Here is a 27969-nt window from a genome sequence, read left to right on the forward strand (position 1 = left end):
GAATGGACAATCTACAAATAACATCAATGAGATTGTACAGGTCTTACCCTTTTTGGTGCCACGTTCTTGGCCACAAAGTGGTACTTGTGCATAGCCCTGGTCCACTGGCAGATGGACGTACAGGCCTTGGAGACCTTAGCAATGGCTGCAGGGGTGAACTCTTCATTGTCAATGAATGGTTGGATCTTTGTAATGACTGAGTCGGGGATGTTGTCCTACGGAGTATGAAACAATAATAAACTTCAATAACAACACTGCATCTGAGAAGTAAGGTCAATGAGGCAGTTGTTGACAGCCACAGAAAAGTTTGCCTCTCATGAAAATAAGCATTAATGGTGTAGTATCATGTAACACTCAAACTAAAGATCCATGACAAAAACAAGAAACGATGGTGAAGATACAAACCTTGTCATACGCGAAGAGACTCTCCAGGAACTTGCCAGGATCCTGAAGGAGACCTTTGCCAGCATCCCAGTAATCATCGACCTTAGTTCCTGGTTTCTCTCCTGCAACCTTCTTAGGTTTGACACCTTTCATGATACACACAGCATCGATCACCATACGCACACCATGGGGTGGACGCTGCAGAGCACGGACCTGAGGATGGGAAAAGAAGAGATTTGATTGGGATCAAGAGTGAATTAGAATAAACAAGGCAAGGTAAAAAGAAAACAGGTGATGATCAGAAAATTGGACTCTCACAAATAACATCATTCAGCTGGATTTGAATTGGAAGCACAGTCCTCAGTTGTCTCAATGCAGTTTCTTAGCAGAGCAGCAGCTGTTATGCCCTCTGGATTTCATGAAATTATGGGTAATGATATTCAGTGCTTAGATACTATGTAGAGTAATATAAATATAGCATATTATTATTATCATAATTATAATGCTAAGAGGTCTCATCTTACCTCACCTGGGTTCAGTGCAGCACAATGTAGTTAAATTTATTGGAGGATACACTTTACGTAAGAAAATACATGCACATGTAGGCATATCGGAATAATATGACTACATTAAATTCATGCCTTAAACTAACCTCTACAACATCATTACGGTTCAGTGATTTAAGTGAGGCAAGAGCAGCATCAAGAGCTGGAAGAGCTTCATCCAAGTCTCTTTGTGCATCAGCAGCAATCTCCTGGGTTTCTTTAGCCTTGGCCATGGCTTGCTGTTCTTCCTTCTGGACGATCTCCATGGTCTCATTGGCTTTAGCCTAGAGAAGGTTGAGAGACATATTTTGTATTAGAGTAAAAGATCGGGATATCACTCCATATATCTAAATAAAACCTTTTTTTGTCATTCACAATCATATTCATTATCATTGTATTCATCTTTATCATCTTCAGTTTTGTCATGCTGACCTTTGCTTTTTTTTCTTCATATATTTATGATTTCATTCATCGATATCATTAATACAAACTTTCAATATTTTCTGTGTTATATTCACTTCTACCATATTCATCTTCATTACATTCCACTATTTAAAACCTATTCATCTTTAATATAGTCAAAAAATTCATCTTTATTTTATTCTTTACATACATCTTCATCATATTCATATGTCAAGTTTGACATTCATTACATCATTCAGAAGTTAACACTCTATCAAACCCCCCAAAAAGAAGGCGACAGAAGGAACTTTCAAACATGGCAAATGTCTTGTCAGCGGTAAATATCAGAATGGATGAAGGTCACATGACTTACCGTATCCACTTTAATCTTCTCCATGGTAACCAAGGTTTCCTTGGAAGCTTCCTCTAACATAGGTTGCATGGTTTCAAGCTCCTCCTGCATGGCTGCTACATCATCAGCCGTCCTCAAGAGCTACAAAAAAAAACCAGACAAACTAAGATTTATTCAAAGAAAAAAAGCTAAATTTAGGAAATTTCATGCAATGACCTCAAAATGTAGTCCCTCACCAAAACACCAGAATCATGTGTAAAGCAAATTGGTGCGCAGATATGGCGCACCATCAGGTTTTTTTTCAGTCTAAAAATCATGATACCTGGTGTTTTGTAAGAAATTTCAATATTTTTCTCAACTTATAAAATGATTTTTTTTTGGCATAATAATTCTTGAGAATACAAGAAAACAATGTCACCTGAAGTTTTTATGTTCCATTAAGAAATCTCATGTATAATCCCAAGTCCAATAAAAGGTGGGCAGACATAAAAGGCCCCCTCCATACCTTATCTAAACCGGTTTTGGTGCGGTTCCTGGCGGTCTTGAGCTCATTCTTCTTCAGCCCCAGTAGCTTGCCATAGATTCCTAGGAGCTCCAGATAGCTGGTGGGAGTCACATAGTTATGACGGGAGAGCTCAGCCAAGAACTGGATAGACTTGGTAGCGACAGACTGATGTACTACGACACACATCCTGACCTGGAATTAATATGAAGGAGGGAAATCCATAGATGTAAGACACTATTAAGATTACAAGTTAACAATTTAACTAAAAGATACTTCAATTATCAGATTGAAGATGACATTAAATTTAACATTGTCATGATGAAATTTATTTCAATTTTGGATATACTGTAGCTACATAAGTTAAGCTCACATGTTTGTACTTCCAATGTAACTAATATTTACATGACTTGTACATTTAATAACAGGCAGAATTCCCAAAGTACTATACAACAACTACTCATCATCATCCACCTCGTAAATATTATCCCAGATATCATGCAAATGTTGATTTTAATTTAGCATGTGAATTAAGGAAGGGCTCGGTAATGAATACTTAATTCATGTTTGCTGCTATGGTCTGGGTAGTTATGAGCCCTCAGTTTTGAATTAATAAGTCAAAGGGTACGTAATCTACATTTAATCGCAATAAACCATGGACTCAAACCATAACAAGGGTAAACTTAGCACTCGTCAAACAAAGACACATTCATCAATAGACAGTTTACAAATATCAGGGTGCTACATAAGCACTTGCCCGATTGCCCGGGGCAAGTAAAAGTTAGTCGGGCAAGTGTTTTGAAGTAAAAACCACAACAAGTTATGTAGCACCCTGCAAATATACATTAACTTTAACTTCTACTGAAATTACCATTTCTACTATCTTCTTTCTACCTCTCCCTCCTACCCCTTCATTTCTTTACTGCACATGCTGAAATCAGGAAAATTAACGAATGAAATTTTCGCATAACCCACCATTTGGATCATTCAAAACCCACTTAGTGAATTCAGGCCACCGTTTGAAATCCAAATTGTTCAAAGTATATCATTAGTTTTTGGTAATTGCACTGCTACCTACCAGACCATCTATGATCTCTGGTCCTTCCTCCAGTTCTGGGATGTCATTCAGGAAGTTCCTGGCTACAGAGAGCAGGGCTTCATCAGGCCATTCACTGAACCAATCAATGGTACAACAGTTGACCAGAGACGGGAACTGACGTAGGCGGGCACGGAAGACCTCACCGATGGGACTGAAAGTAACAAACAATGTTGGGTAGGAAATTAATCAAAAATAGAATAAAACATGGATTCTCTTGCAATTATTATTATTATTATTTTATTTGGCATTCAAAAGACAAAGAATACAAACAGATCAAAGACAAGATCAATCAAACTTGTACATGATAGAGAAAATAAGACCTGGATGAGAGTTGGAGAGGCTGCCTGGGTATGGAAAAGGCTAACTGAATAGCCATAACCCACAGGTCTTCCTCCCCAAACCTCCCAACCCCATCCAGGTCATAACAGTAATGGTGAAAATAAAAATAAGATGAAGATATTTAGAATCGGCAAAATACAATGGTCATTCATGTGACTTTGTCACCTCAAGTCAACCCCCACAATACCTCCCCAATCACATCATTATGTATCTACAAGCATTAGAATGATAAGCATCAAACATTAAAGCAATCGTAAATTTAAAATTGTAAATAATACTGCATCTGGGATATAGGACAATAAGAATTGATAAAACCATATAAGAGTGATCAAATGACATGACAAGATTGAGGTAGGCAAGAACTGAATAAACAAATGAAGTTTGGTAGGTAGCAAGATAACACGTCAAAACTCAATGGCGATTTCAAAGCTAAAATCAAGTAATTACAATAGGTTTGAGGACAGGTTTTTGAATCATGGTGAACTGTACACCATGATAACTTTGGTCATAGGTTAGCATAAAAAAATAATTTGAAAGAATAGAATCTAGACTAAACATCACAAACACAAGTTAACTGTTAATAATTACTTTTTGTATTTACATGTAGATCATGTAGCTTAAGAAGCCACCAATCATATATGTGAATACGATGGGATTTTAATGATCAAATTATCCACTCAATTATTCACAAGCTCAGCAATTTGGCACTTTGTAGCTAAAAATAACAAAACAAAATAACCAACCCACCCTAAATGGGTAATCTCATAAAATTATGGCCCTTTTAGTACATCTGGCCCCCACTTATTTCCACTCTAATTTCACTCCATGGTCTGCTCGTGGAGCATTGTGGCCCAGTGGATTAATAATAATAATGATAACGCAGTTCTTGTATAGCGCATATCACATTACGATATAACGTCCCTATGCGCTTCCAAAGGACTCGGTAATTATTACCCTGGCTTTAGCCCCACAGCCTTTTACAACACGGTGGCATTCCAAGGAATAAATTCCTGCCAGGTACATGTACCCATTCACCTCACCTGGGTCGAGTGCAGCACAATGTGGATGAATTTTTTGCTGAAGGAAATTCCGCCATGGCTGGGATTTGAACCCACGACCCTCTGTTTCAAAGTCAGAAGACTAATCCACATAGTCTCCGGACTCTGAAACAGAGAGCGTCGTGGGTTTAAATCCCAGCCATGGCGTAATTTCCTTCAGCAAGGAATTCATCCACAGTGTGCTGCACTCAACCCAGGTGAGGTAAATGGGTACCGGCAGAAGGTAATTTCTCTAATAGCTGTGTGCACCTGAATAGGTAGCCTAGCCTAGCTGGGTAATTATAATAGCAGAGCCCGCTGGGAGAACACTTTTTGAAACTGAAGTGGCTACCCTGGGTAAATATACCGTTATCATTATTATTATTAAAGGTATTGTTTAACTTTGTGAGCAGCCGATTTAAAAAATTCTCAAACCGAGATGAAACATGTGTACAAGTGCATGTATTAGAACTAATAAACCCTGAAAACAACCATTATTGAGAATGAAAAGCTAAAACTACAAGGCAAACCCTGATTTTGTAAATAGGCGTCTTATAGACACCTAAATAGTACACATAAGTGTATGGGATGAAATTAAGATGGTGTTTCCGGTCACTTTATATTTCAATTTTTGAAGCACTAAATAATTATTTTCAAACGCAATTTTTTCTGGGCTTCATTTTTGTAACATATCACAGACACAGGTGACAAGTGTGACCTTCTAGCTCAGATTTTTTTAAAGTCAAACCAATGTTAACCAATCACTTTAATCTGTGATAATTTGAAAGCAGTACAACAAGTAGGGGACAGGTGTATATATCTTATGGAGTTAAACAAATATAAGATGCAATTCCCTACTCCTTTACCTCATACACAGCACAGTATGAATATTGGATTTGACTCTCTTGGTGTACGCTGAGAACAGGTTAGCCTTGGTGGGTTGCATGCCCGAATCCTGAACGATTGGTTTCATGGCATTGTAGATAGAATCCAACTCATCAAACCCGTACAGGTTGGGTACATCTCCAGAGTTCAGGATATTGTTGATGTCCTCTAGGAAAGACTCACTCTTGATCTGTTTGGGTTTGACAGAAAATATTTAATTTGGTAACATGTTTCTTAAACCACCATATAAACTAAGAAATACATTATATAGAGGATCTAACTTTCATTTTCTATATATCATAACTTGCAATCATACATTAATTTTTGTTGCTGTTCACTATGAAAGAAAAAAAGACAATACCCCCAAAAAACAAAAAAAAACACACACCATAATACCATTTTCACTGGAGTACATTAATCCATTTCTACATATAACCTGTTAACCTAAGGTACGTATAAAGATTCCTGTCTGAATTGACAATGCTGTGAACACAATGAACGCTATCATAAATACAAATTGTAAACCTTTTACTAAATGTTTGAAATCATCATGCATTTAGAATGATCTTTAACCATGTCACAAAATTTATTTAAGAATGTAATAATGATTGTAGCTGTTTTGGGAAGGGGTGTATTGCAGATAAGTAGTTATCATAGGTTGCAGATAAGTATCAAAGGTTTGTGTAACTGTGAACAATTAATAGCATTTTACAAACCAATGTTTGAGTCAACTTACAGCTGTCTTTGAAAATAAGTGGACAGGTAAGAAAACAAGCACATAAAAATAGCTGAGCAAGAGATAGACGACATAAAGAATACCTGAGTATCACTGAATAGGAAAACAATGGCTTTGTTTTCCAGACCAGCTTTGAGAAGAATAGTCTTGAGATCTTCTCTCCATTCATTCACACCGTAGTTCTTAGACAACTCAATCTGGAACAGATCGTACTCGGCCCTGTGAGAGAAAAAAATCATGAAAAGGATTAGGTTCTGTAACATATACACGGCTTTGCTGTATGCAGACAGTGGCTTTCCCAAATCTATCATCTTAGCTATAAATAGAGATTCAACTCCACAGAGTTCTCCTATTCCATGTTAGATGCTTTTTGTAAATCAAAGAGAGAACATGGATTTTTTTGGGGGGGGGGATGATTTTACATAATTATTACTCTAAAAATATTCCTTTCAAGTGGATCCCTCCATTTCATTATAATAAGCTGTTTATTGTTCAAATTTCATTATCTCCTGAATTTGTTCCATATTTTGAAATAGATATCTGTTTGACATTGTTTGACATTATCAAAATTTACATAAATACTTCTTTTGGAGGATAGAAATGTAAAGAGTTCGTGAATCTTGGATTAATTAGACTTACATATGAGCAGCAAGTCTTGTGAGACTCTGTCTTCCGCTACCCCCTACACCTAGAAGGAGAGCGTTGCCAAGAGGTTGACGGATCACACGAGATATACGACACACATGCTTAGTGGCATCCTCAAACAACACCAATCTCATGACTGCAGTATTGACCTGATTGTAATCCTCCAGATACTCCTCCATAACGTTCACCATCTGATGGTAAATAAAACATACACTGCACAGTTACATCGTTGGAACATGGGATAAAATGCAATATTGACTGTTTAGTGAGTGAATGGTAACAACTATTAGGCAAACTACCAAGTCAGTGTGGATTAAACACTTTTGCTGCTAATACAAATATTAAGTGAAAATTTTTCTTCAACAATTCATTAAAAATTATTAGAAGCACAGTGAAACTTGTGAAATTGTGGGAAACTGCTGTCTCCTATTTCGACACTTCAGTTTCTCTATGAATCTGGCCCAGGCTTTATCTCTTGGAATCACCAGACTTAAAACTTCCCTCATCCCAAAGTCAGTCACAACAACACATGGCATACCTTTTCCTGATCGGTGATCTCTGCATAAACCTTGTTGTCCACGTTGGCGATCATGAAGTCTCCATAGAGCATGGGCTGCCTTGGGTTGACCTCCTCCATCTTACAGCTGAAGTCCTTGGTGATCTTTTCTTCCAGGTACCCTGCAAACCAATCCCTGTCCTGGTTGTTCACCAGACGGTCCTGGAAGACACGGCAGTTCTCGTGATGCCACAGCCGCAGGAGCTGGCTCACGTCCTCCATCTTGGAAGCATCAGCCATGAGGATACCTGAAGATGGAAGTGAAATTTAAACTGTAAATTCACTTTTATTCACATCCAGATGATGCAAGAATACAAACAATACCGATACATAAGGATTAATACATGAGAAATACCTTTGAAGACCATTGAGAGCTCTCTTACTGAAATATTAATACACCTTATAGAAAGGGGTGATTCAGAGATATCTATGAAAACAAAAATTGGAAAGAGAGCTCATACTGAAGTTCTAAAAAATACCTTACAGAGAAGTCAACTTCGACTTAGCTTTGAAGATCTTAGAGAGATTTCTCAGTCTGAAATTCTGAATTACCTTCCATAGTAAAATAATTCAGACTTAACTCCTCAAATACTTTACAGAATAAGGCAATTTCAACTTGTATTTGAAGATCTCAGAAAGATTTCTCAGGCAGGAGTTCTGAAAAATATCATCTAAAATATCTAAGGAAATTTGGATTTACCTTGGAAGACCTTGGAGAGATCTCTTAAATTGAAGGTATAATGACTCTTAGCGGGGGTTGGTAGAAGCTGAGTGATGATGGTCTCATATACATCAATAGATGCATTCACTACTTGACCAGCATAATCTTTCAAGGCTGTGTTACCCGCTGTATAGGGGGAAATGGGATGAATTAATTGTTATTCTGAGTAATATCTGACAAGGTATACTGAATCTTTGAAAACCATAGATGTAAAGTGCCTCCAATAGGAGACAATTTTGCAAAACAAAAAATAGGATAAAAATTAGATGCAGTATACTTTCAATGCAGTATCCTTAACCATTCTTGATATATTTAACTCAATGATCACACTAATTTGGCAACATGATCAAAAATTGATGCAATTCTTATTTTACAGATGCAAATTCTAATCCATTTTCATAACTAAATATTTTGAATCATGTTTTACAAGAGTCATCTGTTCAGGATTTCAAAATTACTAATCTAAACCTAAGGACATATATAAGCTATTATACTGTGATCATATGTATATGTCCTGCAACACACACACTGCCAAATAACGATACAATCTCCCTCCTGTAAGGATCACAATACAATATTTGTTAGATAGTAACAATTCAATTTGAATGAGTCCAAGGTTGGAGTAGATGTTATATCTAAATACTAGCTGACAAATGAATTCAAAGAGTCAAATAAACATACATACTAAGTTACTCAGACTGCATCGTAAAGGCCAACGCACACCTTATGACTGCTCGCAATCCAATTTTTAAACAAATCTGATTTTGCTAATTTTTTTATCATATGAATGGTACATATCATTTCATTAGAGGTTGAAATTAATTGAAAGAATACTAATACATGTATAACCATTTAAAAGATTGCAAGCCTTTATTTTGGAGTAAAGGCCAATTTAGTTTCAAATCGTAGCCAATCGTACGACTGCTACATGTATGACGTCATTACAACTAGATATTAAATTTGCTTTTATTCTAAGGATGATAGCACAGTCACAGATTTGAACATATGTATTCGTACAATGATTTTGAACATTACACAGTAAGATATTCCAGATCTCAATATTAGCATCAAATGATACTACGTGTTATCCCAAAATCGGGTCGCAGACCGATCGTATGGTGTGCGGTCACCTTAAGACAGCAGTATGTGACAGGGCTTATGGAGAAAGAGAGAGACAAGCAACCACCACTTACCAAGCCAACTGTTGAGGATGGTGGAGAAGATACGGACCTTACTCTTCCTCTGCATCTCAATGAAGGAGACGTAGTTAAAATGACGCATCAGACGGGCTGTCACAGGGTTACGACCTCCACCAGGAGGACCCATGGCGCAACAGAACCCGATATCAACAAGCTCCCTGAATGCACCTACATCATACGACGAGGGGTGTGAAACGGATAAAAGGAGATGAATATTATCTGTGGTAGTAGTGTCAATATTGTCCCCTGCAATCCTGCATCATTATTTTTATGTTAAAGGATAGTTATAATGATCATGACAACCAACAGCATCATCTTCATTGCCATCATTAAGAACATCATCATCATATCTATCCCCACTATCATAATAATACTAACACTTGGCATATTCATCATCGTCATCATGATCATCATGATCATGAGGCGCGATAGCTCAGAGGTGCGATAGCTTAGTCGGTAGAGCAGGGGATTTGTATTCTGGTGACCCGGGTTCGATTCCCACTAGGTGCGCTAGTACCCTTTGGTAAGACATTAATCCTCAGTACCAGGTCCTTCGGGGGGGACTTTAAGCCGTCGGTCCTCTGGTTGCTTGCTTACAAGCATTCATGCTTTCTTAGCAATCAGGTAAAAAATCACGACCACCAATATAGCCCTTTATTATCATCATGATCAACATCTCAAATTCGTTATTATCACAGATATCATCATCATTATCAGCATCTCAACCATCGTCATAACCATCATCATCATCAATATCATATTCTTTACCATCATCATAACCATTATCAACATCATAATCATCATCATCAAACCCCACCACTTCACCCATCATCATCATCACCACTACCATCAACATCACCAATACCATCATCATCATCACCACTACCATCTTCATCATCATCATCCTCATCAACATCACCACTACCATCATCATCATCATCAACATCACCACTACCATCATCATCATCATCAACATCACCACTACCATCTTCATCATCATCAACATCACCACTATCATCTTCATCATCATCATCATCATCATCATCGTCATCACCATCATCATCATCATCCCCATCACCACCAGCACCACAATAATCATCATCATCTTCCTCCTAACATCAAAATAATGATAATCATTAACTTACCGATCTGTTTCCTGTCATACCATCCTTTGTGGTCCATCCACTGCCTGACCAGTTCAATGGGAGGCTGAGCTCCATACACCTCTAGGGCAGGCATGTTAAGATCATCAATGAATAGGATGAAATGCTTGCCAAGAGGTGGACCAAACACTCCTTTGCGCCTTTTAATTTAAAAAAGATGAATGTTATTCTTCTCAATTTAAAATTACTGAGGAATGTAGAAATCTGTTAAACTTATGTTAATTACAGAAATTCCCAAAATCAAATAAAACTTGGTTTAAAAGAAAAAAATCAGAAATACAAGTTTAATCATCTACCATTTTTATTTCTACAAAAGTCCCCTGCTCTTTAAATATTGGGAAGCTGCCTATGTAAATGAACAGATCATTGCACATACATCAACAGTTATTAGGTGGTCATTTGCATTATTAAAGTAAATGAAAAATCAATGACATGTTGCAGGAACAATGTTGGATAATCTTAGGCCAACAGTAACCAGTCAAATACCCTTAGAAATTATGAATCAACATAGCCTTTGATTTCAAGAGGAAAATGTATGGTCACCTTTTATCAAGTTTGCTGTCAATGAGATCCTGCGTCTGATTGGCACTGGTACGAGCAGAGAAGGAGATGAAGTTACTGATGTACTTGACTGGCATAGACTTGAGAAGCTTGTCAGAGATCGTCATGGTCTTACCCGTACCGGTGTCTCCTACACAGATGACCTGGGGTCAAAGGTCAATAAAAAGAAGGTCATGATTGATTCTGTATGTTAACTTTAATACACACTTTCTTTCATCCCAGGTCGGTGACACAAAACTTATTGTTTTTTGCATCCAAATCATAGGGACACAATGCCACCTTCAGAACACAGTTTTCTTTAATCCTGAATACTCACAATTACATATGAAATATCAACAGAGAAACTTTTTTAAATGTACAGAAAAAAATCATAAGCAACATATTAATGAAAACAATTAAGCCACTATTAATGCAATTTTGTAAATTTTTACTGATGTTATATCCAAAATAAGATTTTTCATCAACTTAATTTGGATGTTCAGAAATAACTATTGCATTCTTCAGGAGTTAAAAAAGACTCATTTAAACCTTGAAAAAAAAAATCATATTTCATGGGATAAACATAGTCTTTGTCTGCAGGTTTCACAATGACACACTACCTTTTATACAGCCATTTCCATAAACTATATTATCCTAACTCTATGACCTACCTGTTTTCTATTGGTGAGAAGCATATCAAGAAGATGAGCCCCTCTCACACTGTCACTGGTAGGCACAATGATATCAGAGTACTGCATCTCGGGAGATATCTGAACCTCAGCAATTCCACTCATCCAATGCTTCCAACAGATCTGATGTAAACAAATATTTGTGTACATTACAAATATTATTTTTTCTATTACCATCATTATCATTATTATTATTATCTTTATTATTATCATAATATACCTACCTACTATGAGAACAATGGGTCGATATAATCAACAAAAGGGTAGGTGTAGGTGATGTGAAAGGCAACAGAATCTACATGTAGGTTTGGGCGAAAGAAATCCCTCTAAAGTTTGATGCATTTTCATTATCAATATTATCATCATCATCATTTGCACCTTCATTATCCTCATCCATTATCATTATCAATGTTATTCCCCTATCTCTAAAATTTCTGGGTGGTTAAATAATCAACCACTTGGGACAAATTTGTATAGTTACATTTCCACAGCTGAAGCAACTGCATGTTTGTGTGCCAAATTTTATGATAAGCCAAACGTTGAAGTTGCTTGATCTGCGAGAATGGAAACTGACTGAGAATTGACGATGTTATTCTATAAACCCATCCACAATTTATGTATTGACAGTATAATGTAACATATTTCAATCAAATGTGATACAAGTTCTGAAAAGACTCAAAGAGATGACAGGAAGAGAGAAATAATAGAGAGAGGAAAGGAAAGAGAAAGAGAGAGGGAGAGATGGATCAAGACAAGAAAGAAAAAAAAAGATTGGATAAATAATTCTGAATTAAACTCAATACCTTGTCCCTCAAAAAGGGAGTAAGGAAGAACCTTTTAACTGAAATTAAGAATGTGTACGGAAACAGCCAACACAATAAAAGTGCAGAAAGTGAATGTGAAGATATAAAACGATATAACATGATAACAAAATCAAAGTCATCATGCATTTGAAACTTTGATGTGATAATCCCCAAATAGGACATTCAAAATCAACACACAGAATTCTACAAAGACATTGTGCAAATATATGTTGTAATAATAATAATAATAGGCATTTATATAACGCCATCTATCTAGAAATATTCTATTCCGAGGCGCGTTGTTATTATTATTACCCCGGCTTTAGCTCGAGCTGCCTTTCAGCGCTCATGCATTCCTGCTGAGTACCCATTCACCTCACCTGGGACGAGTGCAGCACAATGTGGATAAATTTCTTGCTGAAGGAAATTACGCCATGGCTGGGATTTGAACCCAAGACCCTCTGTTTCAAAGTCAAAAGACTTATCCACTGGGCCACAACGCTCCATGCATTATAATAGTCACTAATCTCTGGAAATATTACAGCTTTGGCATTGATTCCGCTGCAATACCTGGGGCTTGTAACATAAAGCTAATAGCAATTAATCATATAGTTGATTTTTAAGGATGATTGCACATGATTGATAAATGCAATCAAGCTTAAAGGGGAAGTTCACCCTGACAAAAAGTTTATTGTAAAAATACAAGAAAAAATAATGAAAAATATTGCCGAAGGTTTGAGAAAAATTCATCAAATAATTAAAAAGTTATTTGAATTTCTATTATTTGATTTGTGACGTCATATGCGAGCAGCATTCCTAAATAGCAAATGGTAAAAAATCAATGAAATGTCATTTTCTCAGAAAATTGAAAATGGTTTTCACTGTACCTTTTGTATATCAAAAGACAAATCATTTCACACCCGATCATGAATAGAAAACAAAATTAAGTCATCAGGAACCATCCAAAATAAGAAATTCATGAATTTTATATTACATAACACATGGGGCAGCTGCTCGTTTATGACGTCACAAATCCAAAACTTTGAACTCTAATAACTTTCTTACTCTTTAACGGATTTTCCTCAAACCTTCACCAATATTTTTTACTATTTTTTCTGGTAATTTACAACAAAGTTTTCTTCAGGGTGAACTTCCCCTTTAAAACTCAGCCCTACAATAAACTGCTAAGGTTTGTGTAAAGGGACCCTGATGAGCATCTCTTGACAATATACACATTCTATTTAAAATTGCAATATCAGATTTTTCATGGACAATTCGTTGTGAGAAAATAAAATAAATGAAACATCAACAACACCAAAAATGTTTGACAGGTAAATTCAGAATGTACCGACTAAAAAGAAAAGGAAAGGAACAAAAAAAAAATTCTGGAGAACTTGTAACACAATACAAAACCCTTATTCCAGAAGAAAAAAGAGAGCATAAATCTTCAAATTCCCCTCAAAGAATGAAGAATGAAATTGTAAACTGTCATTTGAGAAAGGGAAAAATTGATTCCAAATGAACTTCAACAGAACCTCAAGTTTTTGACCATAGTACAAACCTCGGTGAAGACCAATCGTGGTTCAGAAGTCTGTTTCTCAGCCTGTTTTATGTATCAAGATTCAATCCGATTTCAATTTAATTCATGGACGACATCATTCACATTAGCACATTAGCATAAATGAGACAAGATTATTACAAACACATGTAACACAACTGAAACCAGAGAATACAAATATGCACCATTATAAAGGCGAGGGGCCCATAAAAGTAAGGCAGGAAGACAGAGCTGAGAGTGATTACTTGAATGGTAAAAATTTCTAACTATAGAATGATTTTTAATCACAATTTGTTTGGTCATGACTTGACCAACATTTCTAAGAAATAGGATGAACCATGAATGATGCAATTATAGTTCACACATGCAACCCTTGCCAAGCAACTTATATCGAATGTCAACGTTTGCAAAAGGTGATAAGAACAGTGTTCAGTTGCTCCTAGCAATTCGGCACCATGCAGCATTAATCCTCCAGTTTCTGCATGCATACATGAAGCAATAAAGGGATCTGGAATGACACTGTGAAAGGCTACAAACATGCAGTGCAGATATCAAGAGTGAGTTGATGATCATGCATAGGTCTCAAGGAATTACCAATAAGAATGAAAACTTGGTCAGGTCCTATTTCAAAACAGTACAAATCTTAGTCATTGTCATTGTAAGGGTGCCAATTTGAAAACGATATTTCAATTTCTTATGAAAACTATAAGTGAAAACCTCCAGTCTAAGTAATACTAGGAAATCTTTTTCAGGAGTTGGCATTGTGCCTTAGTCTTGGTTTGAGAAAAACTCACTAAAGGTAACAATTTTGTTGTGATGGTGTAGACCTGGAATGGGGAAAGAAAAAATCTTTACAATCACTGGCCATTACTATATCAAAATACTATTTTCGAAAAGTACCAAGTTGACATCATGATATAATTTCATAAAAGTTGTCAAAAGTATTTTAAAAAATGTTATCATTCATTTGAACAGAATATCATGATTAAATGAAATCCTTGGTTTTGAATGACAGAAAATAAATGGTCTTCAATTGTAACTATGCTACCTATCAGAATACCAAAAAAAATTGTCAGTGGTGACATTTTTATGACACAGTGCTCAGTTTTGGATTTAGGTCATTATGTCCAATATAGTGTCATGATAAATGTCTAATTAATAATGGCTTAAGTCTTGGTCTAAATTAAGTGTAAAAGTGTTTAATTTCAGTAAAATGTGGGTATAATTTCTGAAGAAATTGATGTTGATCAAGGATTTCATACCAGGGCTCTGGAATACATACTTAAGTGATTGATCACATATCTGATTAGCACATTTGACATTGCCCATGATTGTCCATGTACCCAACCTTATAAATCATTCTACAATCAAGTGTGATACATGTATTTGGGCGCAGTCTGTCCAAGTAAACTCTGTCACATGATTTGGGAGAAAAACGTTCTAAAGTTCATCTTTGGGCCAGTTTCTGGTCTTGGAACTCTGCCATGATACAGGTCTAGGTCTATATTTGAGACCGTAACTACATCATGCATTGTCATGCCTGTGCTTGTATGATTACCGGGTCCGTTGAACATTGTTCATCGTCCAAAAGATAGAAGGCAAATCCCTTAAGATAAAGAATGCCATTTTAAAAGGAGTAGGATGAAGAGAAATGTTAGTATGAGAATAGAAACACGATGAAATCAAATTAAAATAGTTCACAATTATGTCAACTCAAGTCTAGATAATAAGAATTTTTTAGAATAACAGATCTGCTCTTTGAAAAATTTCCATCTCCTTTCAACAAGATTTCACAGACATCAGAGTATAAATAAATAAAGGAATCAAAACTATCATCTGACAAGTAACTTTTGGGAAAAATAAATAAAATATTTGAGAGTGAAATTTGAATTTGAAAGAATAATGCTCATATCGACGTAGAAGTACATACACTGTATCAGAGAAAAACTAGATAGCGATAAACTCATCTTACAATTTCTAAACTTTGTAGTCTCTGAAGAAAGACTAACACAAACATGAGTATAAATATGATGTATAAAATTGCTGGAAAGAGAGAATGTTTGAAATTCTTTAAAATGGATCACTGAGGCTGGAAGAATAGAGTTCATCAAGAATATAGCTTCAGAAATTGCATAGGCGCTTGAAATTAAGCTGCAATTAGAAATTCACAGGTTTGTCAATGAACCATAAGGTAAGAAAGGAAAATCATCAGATGGACATTGCTAAACAAAATTGTTGCAGTGAAAAAAAAAATAATGTATTTAAAAACGAATATGTTTACAAAATGCAAATATGTCTTCTGGGATAGACTCTTTAACAGACTCTTCATTTTTTGCAAGATATATGGCTGGAAATTTGAGAGAAAAATATCTAGTTAATAATAATAAAGCAAACAAGTGATATTCCAAGATATTTGTGTTACAAGCTTTTGACACCAAAGTGACTGAACACCATCTAATCAGAAATCACAAATTATTCATTTTTTGTTTGAAAAGTTATTATTTCAATGTACCAAGGAGGATTATAATACACACCATGGATTAGATGAGGTCACATCTATTAGCATAATGTAGAATGAGATGAAATCTTAAGTTAGATACATACTAATAACTATAGAGATGGTTCTAGAAATTTAGAATCATTAGAATCACTTATATTGGTACACTGCAAATATATCCTGCATTAATATTTGCATTCAAGGTTAAATATCGATATGATTGATATGAAAGGAGGCTGTGAATCTTAATGAACTTTTACCTGCTTGTTTGCCCCTTCTTCGTCTTCATCATCATCCCTTGAGGGGCGTTTGCTAATCCCGCCATCGTCCAGTTTGTAGTCGAAGACCAAACCTTCCTCTGGCATCGGTAACTGGACCTAGACCAAATTGGAAAGAAATAAATGCTTCTGATATGATATACTGGTGAAAATCTGAGTCATCATGGTGCTGTGATGATTATTCATACAATCATTATTATCATTTTCATCATCGTTATCACTGGCAACACAGTCCTCATTGCCATAATCGACTTCAGTGCCACCATTACTGTCATCACTATCATTACAGAGCTGCCAACTTGAACAAGAACATTTCAGTACTTTTAAATCTGAAAATCAGTATTTTGGGGAGGAAATCAGTATATTCAAAGGAATACCATAGGACAACACATAAGACTGAAACTTGAGAAATCAGTATTTTGCATGAAACCATCAGTATTCTTCTAATTTTTCAGTACTAAATACTGAAAATCAGTACTACTTGGCAGCTCTGTCATTTTTATCATTACTAGCACCAACATCCTCATCATCAGTGTCATCACCATCATTATTAGCATCATTATCATCATCATCATCATCATCATGCTCATAATTGTCACCAATCATTAATGGCATTATGATGATACCAACCTTCCCATCATCATCATCACCATTACACGCATTTGTTATCATTGCCATAAATATTGTCATCATCATCATTGCCATTGTCACCATCATCACAAGCCAAAAGCCATTAGGCCTCTTATCAATCTCCAACTTGACTTACATTTTCTTTCTTCATCTTCTCCCTCAAGAACCCATTGAATTTGGTTCTTCCATCCATGTCCACTGTTCCTCCCACCGTCCAGATGAGAGAGAAGATAAACCATGGCTCGATCAGCTCCACGATGCGATCCATCTTCTCCTGGGGTAACGGTGCATCCCCCTAACAAACATTAACATTACAATGCATTTAGTCAGGGATGCAAGCAATGGAAGTGCTACAGTCAAGTGAAGTATCGTTAAGGTCCCATATAAACCCTACTCAATGTTTTGTAATTGATCTTAGTATTGATTTTCATGATCAGAATGGAGTGATTATTATGTACAATTAATTTTGTAAGCAACTGTACAATTAATCAATAAGAAATTTAATACAGGGGCCTGGGTCTGAATAATGCAATTTGTGCAGTAAACAACATTTTCATCTCTCCAATATAAAAAAGCAACATATAGTTACAGGTTTTAATAAAATTGGTTTGTCAATCTTCATTAATTTTGAAAAAAAATCATAATCAGAAAATACAAAATATATTATCTCAAATCATTACTAGGGCGATTCCATGCAGAAAAATCAGCCATTTCACAACATTTTTCAAACTGCTGTCTAAACGAACGAATAACGTCAATTTGCTTTGTGGTAATATTAAAGTACTACTGGGTAGACATGCAAAAAACTGACAACCAACAAAAATATGTTGTCCATAGGTGAATTAGAGCCTAAAATGTTGCGTGTCGTACAGGACATTTCTGCGTCTGGTACGACACACAACATTTTCACCTATAATTTACCCATTATCATTTTTTTTGTGTTGGTTATTACATTTTCACATGACTACCCACTATAGCTAAATCTTTGACAAAAAAAATATTTTATTGCTCTAGCATTCGGCTAGGACACTCGAAATTGTTGTCAAAATGTCCCGTACGACACGTATGGAATCGCCCAAAATAAATAAACTTTCACAGAATTATAAAAAAGTTCACCTGAACTGATTTGAAATAACTTATTGTCGTCTGAAATTATTCTAAAGATCACCATTGCTGAATAAAATTATTGTTCTTATGCAGTGGCGGACCGTGACCCCAAGTAGACAAAGCATTGGGGGGGCACGGCATTGTTCACAAACAATGCAGTGCCCCCCCCCCCAATGCTTTGTCTCCTCCGGGTCACGGTCCGCTACTGTTCTTATGCAATAAGATAATAAAACAACAAGAACATTGCCTTCAAGAATCAACTGAAATATTATGCAAATTTTTACATTCACTATTACAAGATGTTTTCTTATCACTTAAAATTTAACTTTTTTTACACCATATTACGGTTAAATAAAGATGTGATATTAATGCAAAATAATTATATATATAATAATGGGTTAACTGATTATACTTGGAGTACAGTCATCATTTTTTTATTAGAAGAGAGGGAAGGTGTCTTTATGAATCACAGATGTTACTTAATGTGCCTCACATGAAGATGAAATTATTAGAATATTAATGCCAGTTGGGTTAAAAATATACATATATCTTATCAAATCATTTCAACAATAGAAAAACAATATTGGTAACAACTGAATATGCAAAGCAGCACCACAAACATGCATTAGTATTTATAAAAAAAAAATGGTTATTGTAAGGTTAACAAAATCATGGACACATTAATCATCATAAGAATCAATGGGAAAAACTTAACACCTAAAGCATGGTCAAGTTCTATCTTACGATATATATCATTATGATATGATATTTATTGTTATCTATTAAATAATATGCCAAGAGATAAAATCAAGCTAGGGTCTACAGGGAATACACATTATACTAAAATCAAATCGTATTCAAGTGGTTGAAAGGGAAGTACAATCTGTTTCAAAACTGTTGGTTTCAATAAGGACAGAAAATTGAATGAAACATATTGGAGAGTGTTTAAAATCCATTAAGGCATATTAGAGTTAAGTGAAATCATACATTATATCTTTTAATTTTTGAGGTACCATTGGGTATATATTTTGTAAATGTTCATTACGGAGTGCACTGTTATTAGGATTTGTATTTAGTAAGGCTGTTAGGGTTTTATTATATGCATTAGTCTCCGCACATTGGCAGCAATGAAGTCACACAATATTCACTTCTTCTTCAAAGCTTATTCAAACTTACATCATCTTTATCCTAAATAAATGAAAAAATAATGAATGAGGCGATATAAGCAAGGGAAGGTAAATACATTGTATTAGCAATGGGATTTCATTTTTAACTGATAGACACAAGACAACAATTTTTATAATACATGTACACACAATCTGGATTCATTCAAAAGCATGGTATGGGCAAATACTAATGTATTAGTGATGGAATATTTCATAGACAACGGTAATAGAACAATGCATTTTTTTTTCCTTTCAAGGAGCAACTGAGGAAGGTGGGGGCGGGCAGGGGTGCGGTGGGGAGGGGGAATAAGGTCAAGAGAGATAGAAAGAGAGGCAAATGAGCAAATACATATCCTATTTTCATGCATGCATCAAATTTTGTACACTATGAATGAAAGAATCACTTGCTTCAGACAGGTATGATATGAACATCACACACCTATTTCAAACCAGGGGCAACTAATTTTATTCAATCACATTGGATCATAAGATTCCCATACCCTTTTCTCACAATCTAAACACCAAAACTAATTACAAAATTGGAAAAACCTGTACGGGCGTTATTCTCTAAAACAAAATTAACTCATTACTTCACTTCTAGTCACCACCTTCAAATAATGTTCGGCTTCAACATTCAGAAAGAGAATGTACTAAATAATAAATTCAATTCATTCTACATTAATAAATAAATTCATTAGGTAAAAATAGCCCTATTCTTTTTTCTAATATACATATTAAATCAATTCAATGATTTCTTTTCTCAAAAACTTTACTGAATACTTGTTACAATCGCAATACAAAAAAAAATGTACTCAGAAACTGCTCCTCTGTGTGTATAAAAGTGTGATCTAACGTTATCTAGGGGTAACTTGAATGATATGAGTTTTGATTCATATTTTCCTTCCAATAGGCTTTAGAGGAAACACCTATGCCCCTTCCACTGCTGGAAAGCCTGAAGGGGGTGTCTTTACTTACCTCCCTTGGAACGAAAGGGGTGAAGAAGCAATCAAGAAGCTTGAGTAGATTGAGGGTAAGGTTACTATTAATGGAGGATACTATCTCCTTGCAGTTGGCTCGCATGAATTCAATGGATTCCTGTAAGCAAAGTAATAATAAACAATAAATCAACAGGATTCTCAATTTCACAGTCAAAATCTATACCTCCAACCATTGCCAGTCCAGGTGGGTGTTTCATAAAGCTGTTCGTAAGTTAAGAGCGACTTTAAGAACGACTGGTGATACGTTCTTGTGGTAAATGGTATATTCATTGGAGATGGTTTAGCGCGTAAGAAGGGTTCACCAGTCGTTCTTAAAGTCGCTCTTATCTTACGAACAGCTTTATGAAACGGCCCCCTGAAGTATATTACAAATTTAAATATAGAATAAATGAAACCAAGTCAGTTAATGACTCCAATATGCTTACAAGAACCAAGTTTGTAGTGCATCCTAAAATGTATTCTTCATCTCTTCAAAATGAGCTAAAGCAGTGTGACAGTTGTTCCTGAAAGCTCTAAACTATAAAATCAGATCACTATGATTGCTATATGAATACATTAGCCAACTTTCAAGTTGAATTATTGATCCAGCAAGCTCTTTCTTAGTTACATGTAGCATAAGAACAAGCAATCATCTAGGTCCCGTCTTACAAAGAGTTGCAATCAATCCGATCAATCGCAACTTTGGAAGACCAGCAACATCAACATGTATTATGCATGTTTGTTCAAAATATTTTCTAACTATAATGCATATTCATGCATTCATTGTTTTCTTGAAAATTCACGGTGCTTCTCTTTGTTTACAAAGGACATTGTGCCAATCTCCTGTAGAAAAAAATATGACACTGATGGATTTCCAGAGTTATGATTGATCCAATCAACGTAACTCTTTGTAAGACGGGGCCCAGGTCTATAATGATCTTTGAAATTTTCACCTTGATACTACCTAAGCTTGCATCATAAACTGATCCTTTGCAATTGTATGTTAAACATTTCCCCAATAACTTTAAGGCAGTGTCTTCCACAATACATGTCCAGGTAGGTGTTTCACAAAGCTGTTCATAAGTTACAAGCAACTCAACGACTGGTGACACCTTCTTTTGGTAAGGGATACACACCAGATTTCCACTGGCATTGATTTAAGTCCAAAGAACGGGTCACCAGTCATTCTTAAAAGTCACTCTTAACTTACAAACAGCTTCCTGAAGCTCTCACCACAACTAATCTTCTTTATCTATAATACTGTAGCCATACCTCAAGGAAAGCATCAAAGAGAGCTTGGAGTTTGTCTTTGTGAGGATAGATGGCATCAGGAAGTTTCTTGAGCCAGCATTCAACGAACGGCTTCAGACCCAGGATGCTAGGCTCCAGGTACACCATACCACATCGGCTGACAGTAGCAGGTGAAGCAACAGCCAGATCAGCTACTTCAAAAATCATACGCTGGAACTGTGATAAGATAAGAAAGCAAAAACAAAATTAGGTTCTGGGTACAACATACCGAACAGGCTGAAAGTAGCAGTTAAAATGGCTAAATCAGCAACCTAACAGATCATACGCTGCAACTGCAAAACACATTGTTATAAATGTATGCTACTGAAATCATTACATCTGAATGGCTATGATAAAAATTGTCAGTAGAAATCACTATTTCGTTTTATGAAAAATGCTTTTCTGATTAATGAAAAACTTCAAATGTCATAAACAATCAATTAAAAAATATAAAGGTCAGTACAAATTTGATTAAAATCACAGAGTAATGTAGTTAAAAATAATGCATTAACTAACATATATGAAAGCATTATACGGGCAACTAGCACAGTGAAATATAAGTCAACTAAATAACTAAAAAACAGGGAACATATTTCACTCCAATGGCTTATTACTTCAGTGAGTTTGATGATTTCTCCACTGCTGAGACAGAGTTTCTTGTTGTCATCAAGCACTGTGTTCATATTCTCAATCCAAACAGCATCTACAGGACCATCAAAGATATACCAACGAGAATCCTCATCCATTGAGGATGAACCAAACCGGATGAGGGATGATAGGATACCATCCGTCCTGGGTAGGTGAAGAAATAACAAGAAATTATACAGTGGTTATAGTGTTGGTTATTTTACCTGGTGAGCATTTCAGGAAAGGAATTATCTGACATTTTTTCAGACAAAGTAAGAAATCTTGGATTCTTAGCCAATCAAAGGCAAGGAAAGTTGTCAGAATATCAGACCTGCCAACCAGTACATTTTTGGTGTATTTAGTACGTTTTTGCAACCAAAATACGGCAGTACATTTTTTCTTTCAAAAATATGTTTGTTTTTTTTTACAAAATCGTAATTTATTGAAAAAAATCATCTCTATATGTCTCTATTTAATAGAACTTACACAAAAATGGTTATTAGATCAATTTCAGGTAACTTTTTTTTTCAATAATTTTTGTTAAAACCAGGGTGAGATATACACATGTTTAAATGTTGTTTTTTTTTCATCTGCAAGAGCAGTGCACATTTTAGCTTGCATGCAGCTTGAGCGCCATGATAAGTGAGTGCGCCATGCATTTTATTGTGAAATACACTTTTGGGGGGAAAAATACACTTTTTCATTCCCAGAGGTTGGCAGGTCTGGAATATGATGAATGTTGAGGCAAAAAGCTCTCATGACTGCTATAAAAGCATGAATACTTGATGGTAAATACCCAGTGGATCAATGGCTTCAGGTCCTCATCAAGGGACCAGGTTATGACGATAAATTCCTTTCAAAGGGCATGGGCACACTCACTTGGTTTCAAACCATGGTCACTGGGATATTGAGACCAACACTCTACTGAGCTACCGTGCCCCCCATTCCTGGGCCCCGTAACACAAAGGTTAGCGATTGATCGTACGCTTGATTTCTACGATTCATTGTACATTGTAGTCTATGGAATCAATCGTGGAAAAATGTTCTACGATCATTGCTAAGCTTTATGTTCTACGATCATTGCTAAGCTTTATGTTCTACGATCATTGCTAAGCTTTGTGTTACGGGCCCCTGGATTGTTATTAGTTCTAGGCTGTTTCACAAGTAGTCACAAGGTGAGTGAAAGGCATGCTGAAATGCATCTACACACATGGGCCCATATTCTGAACTCAGGTTTAAATTAAACCCTGGTTTAAAGTTGTGGTTTAACTATGGAGAGCCAATCGAGGCACCAATCCCTAACAGTACACATCCATTATATTAACTCATTCGACACTCAAATTGTTCATAATTTTCTGGGAATGATAACTGAAATAATTTTTTTCATTATGAAAGCAACAGGAAACAAAATAGTAAACATATGAGGCATACTGTATAAACAGAATTTTTGAATTTTTGGCTCCCCATAATTTTAGCACAGAGTTAACCTGACTTCAGAATAAGGGCCAAAATATTTAACATGTAATCCCATGAACCCAATGAAAACTGGTATATTATGCTGCAACAAGCCTTTTCCACGCATATATGCATACTGAGAAGAGTTATATATGCTGGGCAAGTAATGCCCAGCATATATGCGTGCTCAGTCTCCCACAAGTTAAATTAAGATACTACAAGCTTTCTTACCATTCATGGGTGAGCAGATCAAACTCTCCATACAGCTGACCCATAGTTATAGACTTGGGATTGACAATGTAGGTGTGCACGGTCTCGTAGTTGCCTCCTCCTACCGCTTCCTTCCCTCTCAGGAATGTCAGAGCTCGCTTCAAAACCTCATAGCACTACAGATGGAGCATTGGAAAAAAATAGAACATTTTCATTTAAAGTAAGGTGAAACCTCAGCTGTATAGAACAAACACCCAAGAAAAGTGGGATGATGAGGAGGTGGTCTTGACCGACAGGTTCCTTTAAAAAGTCTCTGTGGATGTGTCATGGTCCACACTTTTGCCTAGAAATCATCAGGTCAGGGGTTTAAATCCCATCATTGAGTTCATTTCTTTCAGCAAGAAGTTCATCTGCATTGCGCAGAGCTGCCAACCTGAACAAGAACATTTCAGTATTTTTAAAGCTGAAAATCAGTATTTTCAAAGAAATACCACAGGACAACACATACAACTGAAATGTGAGAAATCAGTATTTTGCATGAAACCATCAGTATTCTTCAAAAAAAAAGCTGTAAGCGCTGCAATTGGTAGCAGAGCTTAACTGGGGTAGTATAGGAGCACATTGGGCATCTAACAAGGTGTATGTAATATACATGTCAGTGTCCTATGATGCTATCATTATATCAATCATGGGATTGAGAAGTCAACAAGTGAATTCTTACCATAGTTTTTCCTGATCCGGCAGGTCCAACCAACATGAGACCGTGACGTACCACTGTGGTCTCGTAGAGTTGAATGCACTTTGTGACAAAGCCGTCGACATCCTTAAGACTGAGTTTAGAGCAGTGCTTACGGATGGATGCATCAAGCTCACCATAGTCTATTGGCTCCTCCCTGATGGATGAAAATAAAAGACAGACTTTAGTTCCACAGCCTGTTGCATATAAGACTTACAATAATGGTAACCGGTGTGTTGGCTCAGTTGGTAGAGCGTCCATCTCACGACCGGGAGGTCAGACCAAAAGACGTTAAAAAATGGGAGTTGCTGCTACCCTGTTTGGCATTCAATGATTAAAGGGATTAGAGCCTCGTCGATCTGGCGCTGCACTGCAGCTGCCGGGCCCACAATTGATTGGGCAAAGCAAATTTTTGGAGTATTTCATTTCCCGATAGAACAATAAAATAAAAAAAATACGGATTTAATATTGTTAATATTTTAATGATTTCTTCTTTAGTTTCACTCTATTCTCAACAATACAGTCCTGTACATGTAATCATAAAATGCTATATGGAGGAGGCTTGAAACAAAGGTTAGATCATTGAAAAATTATACTACTACATGTAATTTGGTGTACAAATAATGTAAAGTTAAGAAATACTAGTACTAGTACTTTTCTATGCATGAGGACACAACTTAACAAGCTGATGATGATGATGATAATCTAGATGATGACAAACAATATTTATATTTATACAACTCCCAAGAATATTCTGTAATCTGATTGGTCCAAATCAGATCACATGATATTCAGCAAATCGCACTATTGCATCCAAAATGCACTATCCTGCACTCTGGTGTCAGAGTGCACTCTGGTGTCAGAGTGCAGGATAGTGCGAGGTCTGGAATTATCTAGAATTTAGATCAAATGTAGCATTTGGGGCAACTCAACAACATGGGGAAGGAGGGGGGTTGTATAAAACAAACAATGCACACAATATTGTGCATAGAGGACCTAAATAATGAACTCTGTGCCCGACCCGCCAAATGGATATACCGCACTCGGTTCTGCGGACCTTGGTGCGGTATATCCATTGGCTCTTCTCGCACATTGTTCATTATTTGGCCCTGCATGCACACGCTTACGTGCATTATTTCTATACTAGTGCTTTTTATCTGTCAGAAATATTCAAAGGTGCAAACTCCCTATATATGTTATGAAGTGGCATAAATCCATGACATCTTACTATTAAAGTGTGGGGGGGGGAGGAATTGAACAGTAATTTATCCCCCTAAATAATAGTTTCACCTCTTGGATTTACTCCCAAGACGTCATGTATCAATCACTTACTTGATTTTAGGGAAGAGATCAGAAACAATACCATTGAAGAGCTTAAGATCATCTTGAAGGAACTTGGGAACATTCACATCTCGAATGGCTCTCAGAACAATCAGATCCTGAAAAATAAAATTATTGAATTATTTAGTGATATCATCATTTATTCATTAACACTGTTCTATTTATTAGAATTTCTATTTATTAAGAAATGTATGTTCTTTTGTTGTTCATTGCTTTATTTCCTTACCAAACTCATTCATTTTCTTACATTATTCATTCATTGATTGATTTATCTATTCACTTATTCAATCATTTCTTAATTCATTTACAAATACATGCACTTCTTTAGTAAAACTAGTTCCTTCTCTATCTATCTATCTATCAATCTATCTATCTATTCATTAGGTACATTACATCACCCTCTAACATCAAGAATGGGGGCAAGAAGATCATGGAAAAATTGAAATGAGATATGAACATGTGATAAGAACGAATTATCCATTAGATTCACAATGTTGGAATAATCAAATCCTATAAATGTAGTCTAGAAAAAGTTATTTACCTCTGCCATTTTGGGGTTCTCTCTCTTCAGATTGCCAGCAGCTGAAATCACAGTCTTTACAGCACGCATACCAAAATCATAATGATCCTTTTATTGAACGGAGAGGGAGAAAGAAATGAAATATATAATCTTTGAAAAAAGTAATAGAAATGCTGTCTAACCTGTTTTAGTTACCATCTCTACATAAGGGCCACCTAAGTAAACAGACCACATATTAGTTTCCTTGAATAGATTTCCCAATAAAGCATGTATTTGTGAACCTGTCCACAATTACCACAGCCCATATATGCTGTTTGATATTGTTTTAATACCAAGGGTAGTTTTCACCATATCATCCCAAATCTTCTTATAAATTTGTAATGTGAATCGGAAAGTTAAAAATTTACTCTGTAGTGTGTTAGTGAGTTACATAGTAAAAGATAAATCATAGGAGATTGAGCTTAAAGTAAGCTCGGGAATTTTTTTTTTTTTGTAAACCAAACATGAAACCATGAAACAGGCTGAAAAACAGACAATGTTGGAAAAAATGTCAAAATACTGCAGATATTTACGTGTAAACAAAAATCATCATTGCTCGGATTAAGAGCAGCAAAACAACATTAAAGCCATGTTTATTTTTGCCATTTACCAAGCAATTACCTTTTTTAGACCAGAACCATTTGACACATCATGACTTTTATTTGGAGACACAAACACTTGGGTAATCATTCTTTTTTTTTATATCCTGTTTGACTTCATGTTATAATCAATATCAAACAGGGTCAAGCAAAACAAAGCTTACCAATTGATTATAGGGCTGATTTTCATGATAAACTGTACAATAAGGGCAATCAATAGCAAAAACAATTCCTACCATCAACTGATAAGCTTTGTGTTTCCAGGGATGTGATTGATCAGTAGGCCTGGGACTTTCTGGTATCCATGGCAATTTTCGGGCAGGTACCCAGGTTCCCAAAAAT

General features: G+C 35.9%; 1 protein-coding gene across 1 annotated transcript in view; it reads right to left on the reverse strand.

Annotated features, from left to right (window-relative positions):
- The window catches only part of LOC121422261 (dynein heavy chain 1, axonemal-like), a 77703-nt gene that overhangs the window by 18483 nt on the left and 31251 nt on the right, over positions 1 to 27969 (reverse strand). The window contains exons 30-54 of the mRNA XM_041617175.1: positions 27011 to 27097; positions 26461 to 26567; positions 25114 to 25285; positions 24414 to 24568; positions 22715 to 22892; positions 22083 to 22277; positions 20809 to 20928; positions 19844 to 19855; positions 17697 to 17855; positions 16913 to 17029; positions 11777 to 11917; positions 11109 to 11269; positions 10548 to 10705; positions 9397 to 9570; positions 8183 to 8329; positions 7465 to 7730; positions 6921 to 7117; positions 6365 to 6500; positions 5527 to 5735; positions 3264 to 3435; positions 2189 to 2380; positions 1705 to 1824; positions 1037 to 1213; positions 406 to 597; positions 48 to 215 (exon numbers count right to left, since the gene is read on the reverse strand). Of these exons, the coding sequence (XP_041473109.1) occupies positions 48 to 215; positions 406 to 597; positions 1037 to 1213; positions 1705 to 1824; positions 2189 to 2380; positions 3264 to 3435; positions 5527 to 5735; positions 6365 to 6500; positions 6921 to 7117; positions 7465 to 7730; positions 8183 to 8329; positions 9397 to 9570; positions 10548 to 10705; positions 11109 to 11269; positions 11777 to 11917; positions 16913 to 17029; positions 17697 to 17855; positions 19844 to 19855; positions 20809 to 20928; positions 22083 to 22277; positions 22715 to 22892; positions 24414 to 24568; positions 25114 to 25285; positions 26461 to 26567; positions 27011 to 27097 (3912 nt within the window). The remainder of the gene's footprint in view (positions 1 to 47; positions 216 to 405; positions 598 to 1036; positions 1214 to 1704; positions 1825 to 2188; positions 2381 to 3263; positions 3436 to 5526; positions 5736 to 6364; positions 6501 to 6920; positions 7118 to 7464; positions 7731 to 8182; positions 8330 to 9396; positions 9571 to 10547; positions 10706 to 11108; positions 11270 to 11776; positions 11918 to 16912; positions 17030 to 17696; positions 17856 to 19843; positions 19856 to 20808; positions 20929 to 22082; positions 22278 to 22714; positions 22893 to 24413; positions 24569 to 25113; positions 25286 to 26460; positions 26568 to 27010; positions 27098 to 27969) is intronic.

This window comes from Lytechinus variegatus, chromosome 10 (genome assembly GCF_018143015.1).
Source record: "Lytechinus variegatus isolate NC3 chromosome 10, Lvar_3.0, whole genome shotgun sequence".
Classification (NCBI taxonomy): Eukaryota; Metazoa; Echinodermata; class Echinoidea; order Temnopleuroida; family Toxopneustidae; genus Lytechinus; species Lytechinus variegatus.